The sequence below is a fragment of the Symphalangus syndactylus genome, chromosome 20 (genome assembly GCF_028878055.3).
Source record: "Symphalangus syndactylus isolate Jambi chromosome 20, NHGRI_mSymSyn1-v2.1_pri, whole genome shotgun sequence".
Lineage (NCBI taxonomy): Eukaryota > Metazoa > Chordata > Mammalia > Primates > Hylobatidae > Symphalangus > Symphalangus syndactylus.
The window spans coordinates 47620168-47632872 of NC_072442.2; the positions used below are offsets into that span (position 1 = coordinate 47620168).

The window sequence follows — 12705 nt, forward strand, 5'->3', positions numbered from 1 at the left end:
CTCCAGTGCCTAGGAGAGTGCCTGGCACAGGTAGATGCTCAATGAATATTTGTTGAGTAAATGAATGAATGAATCAATGAATGCTGACACCATTGATATATATATATAGGTAGAAAAATGTACAGCTAAAGTAATCATTTTTCAAACCTTATCCATATGTGGATTAAATGCAACAAAAATTTCATTTCATGCTGGCTTTTTTCAATCATGCAAAGTATTTCATGGCAATGTTCTTCAAAATCATGCCATATACATGATGGAGATGCAAATCCATTTTGTGTTAGTTTCTTAGGGCTGTTGTAACAAAGCACCACAAACTGGGTGGCATAAAACAACAGAAATTTATTTTTGTTGGAAGCTAGAAATCTGAAATGAAGGTGTCAGCAGGCCCATGGTCCCTCTGAGACTCTGGGTAGAATCTTTCCTCCTTCCTAGCTTCTGGTGTTGGCTGGCAATCCTTGGTGTTCCTTAGTTTCTGGCTGTATCGCTCCAATCTCTGCCTCATGTGGCATTCTCTCTTTATGTCTCTCTCTTTGTGTGGTGTTTTCCTCTTCTCATAAGGACATCAGTCATGTTGGATTAGGGCCCACCCTAACGACATCAATTGATTACATCTGCAAAGACCTGATTTCTCTGTAAGGTCATGGTCATGGGCACTGGGGTAAGGACTTCAGCATATCTTTTTTGGGGACATAAGTCAACTTATAACACATTTTAATATTGGTGGAGGCAAGTTAACACAAATGTTTTCCAATGTTAAATACCATATTTAACTGGCTCTGATATACTTAAAAACAGTTCTAAATCTCTGAAAGCAGGATATATACTATATCCATAGTGTTCGATTTGATGAAATATGGTTGCCTGGGTTCTCTACAGCTTTGGGTGATGCTTACTGGAGCTTTTTGCTCAGAGCACAGAGGTGTGTGTTACCTTAAATTACACCTCCCTGTCTCCTTCTCCTTCCTTGGGTTACTTAGCTGATGCTACATTTAAGGAAGGAACAAAATTAAAATAAACTTTCTTAGCAACTTGCTCTAGAGAAACCACTTGTGCCTATGTAGGACAGTAAACATGAGATGTTTTGTTTTTTCATGAGTCACGTGGCCAGGTGACTACAATGAGGCACCATGTGAGTCACCCACTGTCCCCATGGACCTAATTGGGAAGTCACCAGTCAAAGGTCAGTGGCAGGGCTGGGGACCCAGATTAGAACTCCTTTCTGGCAGAGTGATAGATGTCCATAGTGTTAGTGGAACATCCTCCCTTCTCGATAAACACCTGTCACTCTGACTTAGCCCTCTCCTGTGTCCCCTGTCCTCATTAGGGTGGCCTGTTCCTACAGTCCAGCATCCTGTCTCATTGGACAACATGTCCTCAAAATAGCCCCCATTGACGCATTATGACTTCCACTGGATCCAATTTCCTCCTTTTCTTCCTTTGTTCCTCCATTTTTCCCACCCTTTGTCTCTCTTCTGCTTCTGTGATTCAAGCTGATGTGCCAAACCACAGCCTTCTACTTCTACTTTCCAGGCAAACTTCTTGGCTGGTCTTGATTGGATTAAAATTTTTATTTTCAAAAAACTTTTTTGAGGCAGGGTCTCACTTTGTTGCCCAGGCTGGAATGCAGTGGCATGATCACAGCTCACTGCAGCCTCAACCTCCCAGGCCCAGCTGATTTTCCTGCCTCAGCCTCCTGAGTAGCTGGGACTACTGGTGCATTCTACCATGTCCAGCTAATTTTTATAACAATTTTCATAGAGATGGGGATCTCACTATGTTGCCCAGACTAGTCGCCAACGACTGAGCTCAAGCAATCCTCCTGCCTTGGCCTCCCAGAATGCTGGGATTACAGGCATGAGCCTGGATTTTCGAAGACTAATATTCCTAACCCCATTTAGTAGCCAGATCTGACAAGTAAACATTTTACCCTGGTGTGATACTTTCCGGCTCCACACTCCCACAACTCCTTCTGCTCAGGGCATACTTAACTTCATATCTAGTGTCCCCTAGAATGATGTCATCAAGGAAAAAAAGTATTCACCTGCCCTAAACAACTTGAGACTCAGGATAAAAACAGCAATAAAACAAATATAAATTACAGCAGCAGCAGCAGCATTTATTGAGTACTTTCTGTGTTCCAGCTGTTGTGCTCAGAGTTTTACAGGGTTTGGTTTATTTCATCCTTACAACCACCCTGTGAAGACTGGGGTCAATCCACCTTTTCCCTGCCTCTGGCTAACCTGTCAGACGAAAGGGGTGGTAGGAGGTAGGAGCTGTTTGTTCTTTAAGTGACATTATGGTGAAGATTCTCACTTTAGCAGGACTGAGTCTGGGCCCCAGAGAATGAGCAGGAACATAGGCTTTATGAATGACTGGAAACAGAGGTCCAACTCCTTCCACATGTTCAGGAGGGAGGGGTGGGCTCAGAACAACAACTCATTGAATCAGCATGGGCTCAGTGCAGAGACTTCTGATGAGTCAGTCACTTTTAACCACTGCATTCCAGGGAACCTGCCTGGGTAGCAGGACTTGGTTGGGGGTATCATGGGGGGTTCATTGGTTCTTATAAAATCAACCTGTGATTCATTAAAAAGAGTGGATAAAGGGACTGGGTAACCATGACTCTGCAGGCATGATTTCCTAAAGAACAAATCCTAGCACCTAATTTTATCCTCTGGGGTCAGGGACCATTAGTTCACTGGGAGGGACTTGGTGTTATTTATTTTGTATCTTGCAAAGCTTTCTATTGTGGCTACAAGTCAAGGACTCATAGGGAAATGCTAATTTGAGAATGAATGGATGGTTAAATGAATAGACTGGGAAAAGTCCTAAAAAGTAATCTGACAGTGTCTGCATTAGTTCATTTTCATGCTGCTTATAAAAACATATCCAAGATTTGGTAGTTTATAAAGGAAAGAGGTTTAATTGACTCACAGTTCGACATGGCTGGGAAGGCCTCAGGAAACTTACAACCATGGTGGAAGGGGAAGCAAACACGTCCTTCTTCACATGGTGGCAAGAAGGATAAGTGCCAAGCAAAAGGGAGAAAAGCCCCTTATAAAACCATCAGATCTCATGAGAACCCACTTAATATCATGAGAACAGCAGCATGGAGGTAACTGCCCCCATGATTCAATTACTTCCCATCAGGTCCCTCCCACAACACACGAGGGTTATGGGAACTACAATTCAAGAGGAGATTTGGGGGGTGGGGCACACTGCCAAACCATATCATTTCACCCCTAGCCCCTCCCAAATCCCATGTCCTCACATTTCAAAACACAGTCATGACTTCCCAGCAGTTCCTTCAAATCTTAACTCATTCCAGGGATTAACCCGAAAGTCCAAGTCCAAAGTCTCATCTGAGACAAGGCAAGTCCCTTCTGCCTATGAGACTGTAAAATTGAAAGCAAATTAGTTACTTCCTAGATACAATGGGAGTACAGGCATTGGGTAAATACAGCCATTCCAAATGGGAGAAATTGGCCAAAACAAACGGGCTACTGGCCCCACGCAAGTCTGAAATCCAGCAGGACAGTCAAATCTTAAAGCTCCAAAATGATCTCTTTTGACTCCATGTCTCACACCTAGGTCACATTGTTGTAAGAGGTGGGCTCCCATGGCCTTGGGCAGCTCCACCCTTGTGGCTTTGCAGGGTACAGCCTCTCTCCCAGCCACTTTCATGGGCTGGCGTTGAATATCTGTGGCTTTTCCAGGCACATGGTGCAGGCTGTCAATGGATCTACCATTCTGGGGTCTGGAGGATGGTGGCCCTCTTCTCACAGCTCCTCTAGGCAGTGCCCAAGTGGGGGGCTCTATGTGGGGGCCTCAACCCATATTTCCCTTGTGCACTCCCCTAGCAGAGGCTCTCCATGAGGGCCCTGCCCTGTAGCAAACTTCTGCCTGGACATCCAGGTGTTTCCATACATCCTCTGAAATCTAGGCAGAGGTTCCCAAACATCAATTCTTGACTTCTGTGCACCTGTAGGCTCAACACCATATGGAAGCTGCCAAGGCTTGGGGCTTGTATCCTCCAAAACCACGGCCTGAGCTCTATGTTGGTCACTTTTAGCCATGGCTAGAGTGGCTGGGATGCAGTTCACCAAGTTCCTAGGCTGCACGTAGCAGGCAGGCCCTGGGCCTGGCCCAGGAAACCATTTTTTCCTCCTAGGCCTCTGTGCCTGTGATGAGAGGGGCTACCATGAAGGTCTCTGACATGCCCTGGAGACATTTTCCCCATTGTCTTGGTAATTAACATTCAGCTCCTCGTTACTTATTTCTGCAGCTGGCTTGAATTTCTCCACAGAAAATGGGTTTTTCTTTTCTATCACATCATCAAGCTGCAAATTTTCCACACCTTTATGCTCTGCTTCCTGCTGCTTTATGCTTTGCTCCTTAGAAATTTCATCTGACGGATACCCTAAATCATCTCTCTCACGTTCAATATTCCACAGAGCTCTAGGGCAGGGGCAAAATGCTGCCAGTCTCTTTGCTAAAGCATAGGAAGCATGACCTTTACTCCAGTTCCCAATAAGTTCCTAATCTCCTTCTGAGACCACCTCAGCCTGGACTTCATTGTCCATATCACTATCAGCATTTTGGTCAAAGTCATTCAACTCTAGGAAGTTCCAGACTTTACCACATTTTCCTGTATTCTGAGCCCTCCAAGTTTCTAGGAAGCTCCAAACTTTCCCACATTTTCCTATCTTCTTCTGAGCCCTCCAAACTGTTTCAATTTCTGCCTGTTACTCAGTTCCAAAGTCACTTCCACATTTTTGGTACCTTATAGCAGCACTCCACTCTACCATTGCCAATTTACTGTAATAGTCTGTTCTCACACTGCTAATAAAGATATACCCAATACCAGGTAATTTATAAAAGAAAGAGGTTTCGTTGACTCACAGTTTAGCATGGCTGAGAAGGCCTCGGGAAACTTACAATCACGGTGGAAGGGGAAGCAAACACATCCTTCTTCACATGGTGGCAGGATGGAGAAGTGCTGAGCAAAGGGAGGAAAAGCCTTTTATTAAACTATCAGATCTTGTGAGAACTTACTATTAAGAGAACAGCAACATGAGGGTAATCATCCCTGTGATTCTATTACCTCCCACTGGGTCCCTCTCATGACCTGTTGGGATTATGGGTACTACAATTCAAGATGAGATTTGGGTGGAGACACAGCCAAACCATAGCAGTGCCCATATCTCCTATGGTCCTCTTCCCTCTTCTAACCCTTCTTGATGTCTCCTTGCGCTTCTCTCTCTTGTGAATATCAATGGCATTTATGTCGAGAATTACTCCTTTGCATGCCAATTCCCATGGAAACTCCAGAAAGGGAGGGAGATACCTAAAATAGTTCAGGCTGTGCTCCTCTCAGAAGTCTTCTGATAGGGGAAAATGGGAGGCTACGTCCACATATTCCTGGGAAGAGAGCAATTATAAGGCTAAGAGATGGCCAGGCAGCTCATGCAGGGAGAAGTCTTGGGTTGCATTGTTCATTGTGAACATTCAGGAATCTTGAAACTAGCAGCTACTTTTCTTTCATTATAGGCATTGCATGGTTCAGGGCTGCCCCATCTCAGAGGTGACCTTGATGCTTTAAGGCCAGGCTTGGAACCAGTGTCATCATTCCCACTCACGGGCCTCACACTTACGTTCTGAAGTTGTAGTTAAGTCAGAGAGTGGAGCCCCAGAGGTTACTCATGGGCTCATAATGGCATCTCACTTGTAGAATTTTAAAGTTGGGCAAGGCCTTTGAAGTTAGATGGACTCAAGGCTCTGAGGAAACCTGGGACTTCCAGGAGGTGCTTCAAGGATTCCACATATAATCTAGGGTTTTTGGGAGAACAGTGAAAGTTTAAATTGCCTGAGGAACTGTTGCAGCCAATTTACATGTTTTATATTGGAATTCTATGCATAATTTTGAGAAATGAGCTCAGTTGCTTAAAAAAGCAAAGCAAAACTTCATCTATTCCCCTACCTTTCATTTTGCCCCAGTGCATATTTACTGAGCGTCTCCACTGAGTAAGAACGGGAGCTGAGCTGGGCAGGGGGCAGAGCAGGTCTAAAGGGACTTAAAATCTGTTGGGTGGCAGTGTTGTTAAGGCAGATACGTAAATTATTATGATGTGGTAGGAATATTAGTATTGAAGAAATGGAGGCTGAGAGGAGTTAAATGATTCACCCATGGCCACACTATTAGTGGGTGACTCGATTAGGATGACAGTCTACTCATTGTGTGTACCCACTCTGTTAGACCTCCTGGCCCCCAGGTAAGGTCCTGAAATGGGTACTGTTAAAGTATATATAATTTTCACAGAGTTAAAACTATGATTTCCACACAAATATAAAGGACATATTTGTAAAATATTTTATTCAACTTTAGTAGTTAAAGAACCAGTAAGACATTAGGGGTAGTTCAAAAGGAATTTCAAAGAAGGGAGATTTATAGTTGATCAGTCAAAGGAATGCTGAAGTGAATTAGTGAATAGATTCAAAATTGGTTAATATTCTACAAGGCAATAAACCTTAACCTGTGGGGGATAACCTTTTCTACCAGACAGAAATCATTGGTATTATTGTTGGATAAGAATAATATACATTGTTCTCTTATCTAAATAATTTACCTTATACACCACAATACGATCATTATTAGATTAAAATGTTGTCTTAGCCAGTTCTAGCAGCTATAACAAAATGCCATAAACTGGGTGGCTGAAACAGCAAACACTTATTTATTTATTTATTTATTTATTTATTTATTTATTTATTTAGAGACGGAGTCTCGCTCTTGTTGCCCAGGCAGAGTGCAGTGGCGTGATCTCGGCTCACTGCAACCTCTGCCTCCTGGGTTCAAGTGATTCTCCTGCCCCTCTTGAGTAGCCTCCCAAGTAGCTGGGATTACAGGCGCCCACCCCAATGCCTGGCAAATTTTTTGTATTTTTAATAGAGACGGGGTTTCACCATGTTGGTCAGGCTGGTCTTGAACTCCTAACCTCAGGTGATCTACCTGCCTCGGCCTCCCAAAGTGCTGGGATTACAGGCATAAGCCACCTCACCTGGGCTATTTTTTTTTTTTTTTTTTTTTTTGAGATGGAGTCTGGCTCTTGCCCAGGCTGGAGTGCAGTGGCGCTATCTTGGCTCACTGCAAGCTCTGCCTCCTGAGTTCACACCATTCTCCTGCCTCAGCCTCCTGAGTAGCTGGGACTACAGGCACCTGCCACCACGCCCAGCTAATTTTTTGTATTTTAGTAGAGACAGGGTTTCACTGTGTTAGCTAGGATGGTCTTGATCTCCTGACCTTGTGATCTACCCGCCTTGGCCTCCCAAAGTGCTGGGATTACAGGCGTGAGCCACCGTGCCCGGCCTTTTTTTTTTTTTTTTTTTTTTAAAAGAATAATATACATTGTTCTCACCAAAAATCATTTCTTTTTCTTTTTTGAGACGGAGTCTCGCACTATTGCCCGGGGTTGGAGTGCAATGGTGATCATTTCCATTTTTATGGTTTTCGATAGGTCAACATCTACTCTTACAGTATTGTAAAATATCCTGATTAATAGAAGCCAAATAATAGGTAAATACTCTTAGAAAATCAGATAATCCCTAAGCATGGTGGGTCAGCTAGTCAACACTCTGCATTACATTGAAAGGACATTCGTATTTTCTTTGCCTGTTTCCAAACTTTATATAATTTCTTTCCTTCCTTCCTTCCTTCTTTCCCTTCTTTCTTCCTTCCTTCCTTCCTTCCTTCCTTCCTTCCTTCCTTCCTTCCTTCCTTCCTTCCTTCTTTCCCTTCTTTCTTCCTTCCTTCCTTCCTTCCTTCTTTTTTTTCTTTTCTGAGATGGAGTCTCACTGTGTCACCCAGGCTGGAGTGCGGTGGCATGATCTCAGCTAACTGTGACCTCTGCCTCCCTGGTTCAAGTGATTCTCCTGCCTCAGCCTCCTGAGTAGCTGGGATTACAGGCATGCACCACTATGCCCGGCTAATTTTGTATTTTTTAGCAGAGACGGAGTTTCACCATGTTGGCCAGGCTGGTCTCAAACTCCTGAACTCAAGTGATCTGCCTGCCTTGTCCTCCCAAAGTGGGGGGATTACAGGCATGAGCCACCACGCCCGGCCATAATTTCTTTACAATATTGTGTGTGTGTGTGTATACACTCATTTTCTGAGTGTGTTTTTGTCCAGGTGTTGGGAAGTAGGGAATTCAGTCACACTGTAATAAAATGAATGGAGACAGCTAAATGAGAAGTTTTGGGGACACTGGGAAAACATCGCAATGGTCAGGCTGATTTCTCCAAAATAGGTTTGCTGGTCTTACCAGCTGGGGGCAAAGAGGTCCCTTTGGAAAACTGCATGAAGGAGCTGTCAGGGTAACTGGGTCATGGAGAGGAACAGGTCCCTCACATTCTGCTCCTTATATTGGAAAAAACCTCCTTAAGGCACTGCAGGAAGAAGGGTTCACCTGGCTGGAGCAGGAATGCTGAGCTAGGCAATTAGAGAGGACAGTGGCTTCTTTCTGAGCAGATGCCTGGGTTTGGCTTCCTGGCTGAGCTTCTCAAGGTAATTTTGGTTCTCCTGGTTGTTCCTGCTCCTCCTCCTAGCCTTTGTTCTGTCCTTTGACAGTATGAGGACTGTTCACATTTGAACAGCACCTTATAGTGTACCAAGTGCTTCCTCTTACCTCACTGAATTCTTGTACAAATCCTGTGAGACAGATATTGTCATCCCATAGAGGCTAGTTGAGTTGCCCAAGGTCATGAAGTGGTTAGTAGGAAGAACATTCAGAATTCAAGCACAAACCTTCCAACTCTAAAATTCCATGTTCATTCAGTGTATATCAGTCAGCCTTTTCTAACATTTCTGCACTTCCTCCTAGAGCATTTTATGGTTGGATTCCAAGATATATGTATTGAGAAGCTTGAGAAGATTTCAAATTTGCTTTTCTTTTGCCAGCCAGTGGGACACTGCCACCAAAGTCACTTCACCCTCCACGCCCCCACTGTATTTAGGCTGTGTGTTAATGTTAGTGCATCTGGGCCTTGGATCCCCTGTGTAGTGGCTGTGAATATCACTAGAATGACTGAAGAGGGGATACATTGCCATTTTTCTGGGCCCCAGAGATATTTTCATTTGCACAATGTAGGTGTCAAACCAATTGTTAATTAAAGCCTTTCCATCAGTTACGATCTGAGACTTGGGTCCGTGGCTCAGCCTTGCCCTATCACTTGTTACCACTGTGGCCTCATCAGTTGAGAGCAGTGTTGAGTTTCCCCTGATTTTCCTCCTCCTCCTTCTTACCAATAACCTGTATTTGGTAGACATCTGTGGTATGGTTAGGGTGTGTTTGTGTGCACCTAAGAGCTGTAAACCTGGACATTGGGAAAGTTGGGAAGGATGAGGCAGGCAAGTACCTTCACTGAGCCAAATCTGGTGCTAATGCCTTTGTCTGTCTGTTGCAGGGCCCAACATCTGTACCACGCGAGGTGTGAGCTCCTGCCAGCAGTGCCTGGCTGTGAGCCCCATGTGTGCCTGGTGCTCTGATGAGGTAAGGAGCAGATACCAGACCTTGTTTCTTCTCCAGACTAAGCTGCTTTTGTGCAGAAACAGACCCATGAAGTTATCACCTCCCTCTTGAATACACATGCCCATTGTCCCTTCTAAGCAAAACTTTGATGACTTTTTCCCATTGATGCATGGTGAGGAGCCGTCATGGGGATGTTGCTAGGAATACTCTCCCGAGTCTACCATATAGCCCCTGGCCCTTGCCAGTTTGGCTCGACCTCCTGTCCTCTCTGTAACCACTGCTGCCCTTTCTCACACTTTGCTTGCTTTTTTTCCTAAGAAAAATAGTTAATTTTTAATTTTTTGGTAGAGACAGGGTCTCACTATGTTGCCCAGGCTGGTCTCGAATTCCTGGACTCAAGAGATCCTCCCACCTTGGCCTCCCAATGTGCTGGGATTTCATATGTGAGCCACCATGCCCAGCCCTTTGCTTGCATTTCTTGGGGTGGAATATCCTGGGGAGGCAGGGTGTCAGGTCTCAAAAGGAGAGGCAGCAAGGGGTATAGGTATGGATGGGGTTGGGAAGGGGTGCTGGCTTACTTCTTTTTCCTAGAGGTTAAAAAAAGGCAAATAGAAGAGGAATCTTGTGCTTGTGTGTGGGGATGTTTAGTCAGAAGATCTTTTCTCTTCCCTTCTCTTTGACGATTGGGCCCCCCGGCTTTACATTTTTCTTTCTCTTCTTTCCTTCCTTCCTTCTCACACAGGTGTTGAGGAAAGGAGCTGGGCCTACTTGGTGAGGACGGAAGGGGGACAGGAAAGGGTTAGTTGTGTCCAGGCAGAGGGTTTGTTGTGTCTGGGGCCCTAGGGAATGAGTGTGTCTGAGGGAATGGCTATGTTTGTGGCTGGGATGGAAATTTGGAGCTGGCAAGAGCTGATGGGGTGGGGGTGGGAGATGAATGTGGTTGAAGAGATTCGGTGATTGTAGAGTCTGGGGCTGAGTCACTGGCCCGGCCAGCAGGTGGTTACCTGAGTTCCTGGCCTGGCTGCGGCTCAGCTACCTGAGGCGTCCTCTCTGTCCCACAGCAAGTCCCAGCCCTCTCCAGTTTATGACCGCTCCAGTCCCGCCCTCAGTCTCTCTGTCTGCTTCTTTTCCAGATCTGCTGAGTTTCCTAAAAAGGCAACCTCCCTGGCCGGCTGAGGGGAGGGGCGGGAGCTGGGAGGCTGTGTTTATCACTGGCCAGGAGGGCTGCCAGAGCAGCAGAGGCCAGCTCCGCACGTTGCTTTGGCCTCTTTGCCGTTCAGCACGGGAACTGCTTCCAGAGGCAGCTGCCCAACATCTGGGCCACATTGACTTCATTTAGCAAATGAAACATTCCCTGGGGCTGGGGAAGGGGAGTAAGGGGGGCATGGATGAGACCTTCTCCTCCACCCCCGCAGGTTCTCCTCCCCTCTGTGCCGAGCGGGCTGCTCAGTGTGATGTAGCCTCCTCCCTCCTTATTCACTATGTCCTCCTTCCTCCCATCGTGTTGTTACTAAAGCTTCTTTTACCAGGAAGTTGCAGTTCTGCAACTGAATGCTGGAAGAAGGGAGAGCTGAATGCGGAGGGGGCCTTGGGTAGCCCAAAGCCTTCAGGAGCAGAGGAAGGTCAGGACAGAAGCCCTAGTGTCACTCAAAGGGTGCTTCTCCCTTTTCCTCCTTCCCTCCTTTCCAACCCAAAGCAAGAGAAAATGCAGGTATCTCTGGCCCAGAGAATCTGGGGAAAAAGAAAACCTTCTTGGAGGGTCTGTCCTGCTCCCTATCCCCCATTTTTCATCCCTCTTGATCTGCGTAGGGACTAGCCATGCAGCTGAGGTGGGCTGAGGACTGACCAGACAAAGCCCTTAGGTCACGTAACCGGATTTCAAAGATGCAAATGTAGAATATTTGTGGGTGACTGTTGTGCTCCTTGTCCCCTGGGGCAGGCCTGGGGAGGGCAGAGGGAAAGGTGCAGGGTAGATCAGAGCATGACATAGGACCAGCCTAGGAATGAGGGGTGCAGTCAGCGAGGAAATGGGCGCAGCTAGGACCAAAGAAAACAAATGGAGGGAGGTAGAAAGTCCAGTAAGATATTCCCTGGGAGAATGGCATATGAACATGAAAGGAGGCAGGGCCGAGGTTAGTGAAGGACTACAACTATCTCTGAGCAAGAGGGAGGAGTGAGAGAAGGAAGGTGGCGGAGCCCAGTGTGGGACAGAATGTGGTGACCAGGGAGGGATGGGAGGTGGGAATCCTGGACTGTAACCTGAACATAAATGCTATTTTGTTCTTGAGAGGAGCAGGGCTTCCCCTGGATAGGCCAAGTTTAACTGCTGAAAATGCCTTGGACATTGACTTCAAAAAACCAAAGGTGAACTGTCTGGTCCATTTTGTAGGTAATTTGTTGAATAATCAAACCCTGGAGAGCCCTCTGTTCTTCCTCCCCTGAGTTGGCTGTTCCAGGCAAGCTGGCAGTGCCTGGAAAAACAACTGGTTGGGCTCGGCTTTCTCCTTGGTCCTAGAGGACCGGAGCTCTTGGGTGTGTATAGTGAGAGCTTGGCTGGGTAAGAGGAAAACATAGCCAATGTGGATGAGCACAGAGTTTTGGGCCCATCTGCGTAGGGTGTGTTCTTGGAGTGCTGGATACTGACACGGGTTGGGGTGGTGTGCTCTCTCTGGTCTGTAAATCTAGCAAAGAGGCCGGCTTTATACAGAGACTCAACTCATAGTCTTAGTCTCAGTGGTGCCATGCTGGAGTCTAGAACCTCCCAAACTCATTTGGTGTTGAGAATTGCCTGGGGTGCTTGTTAAAAATAAAGCTTCCCAGGATGGACCCTGGGTCTGTTACATCAGAATGGGTTTTTATGATAGCAAGTTTGGCAAACATTGCTAATCGAAGGGCCATTGGGGTTGGGGTCAAGGTGGATGGAGGTGGAGTTAAGGTTGCCAGATAAATACAGAACATCCAGCCTGGTGCGTGTAGTCCCAGCTACTCAGGAGGCTGGAGTGGGAGAATCCTCTGAGCCCAGGAGTTTGAGGCTATAGTGCACCATGATCATGTCTGTTAATAGCCACTGCACTCCAGCCTGGGTAACACAGGGAGATCCTGTCTCTAAAAAATCAATCTAGACTACAGAACATCCACTTAAATTTGAATTAAAAAATAATTTCTAGTATAAGTATGT

At 46.0% G+C, this 12705-nt stretch overlaps 1 protein-coding gene across 1 annotated transcript in view; it reads left to right on the forward strand.

Moving 5' to 3' along the window:
• Positions 1 to 12705, forward strand: part of ITGB3 (integrin subunit beta 3) — a 63188-nt gene that overhangs the window by 11495 nt on the left and 38988 nt on the right. The window contains exon 2 of the mRNA XM_055257675.2: positions 9463 to 9548. Within this exon, the coding sequence (XP_055113650.2) occupies positions 9463 to 9548 (86 nt within the window). The remainder of the gene's footprint in view (positions 1 to 9462; positions 9549 to 12705) is intronic.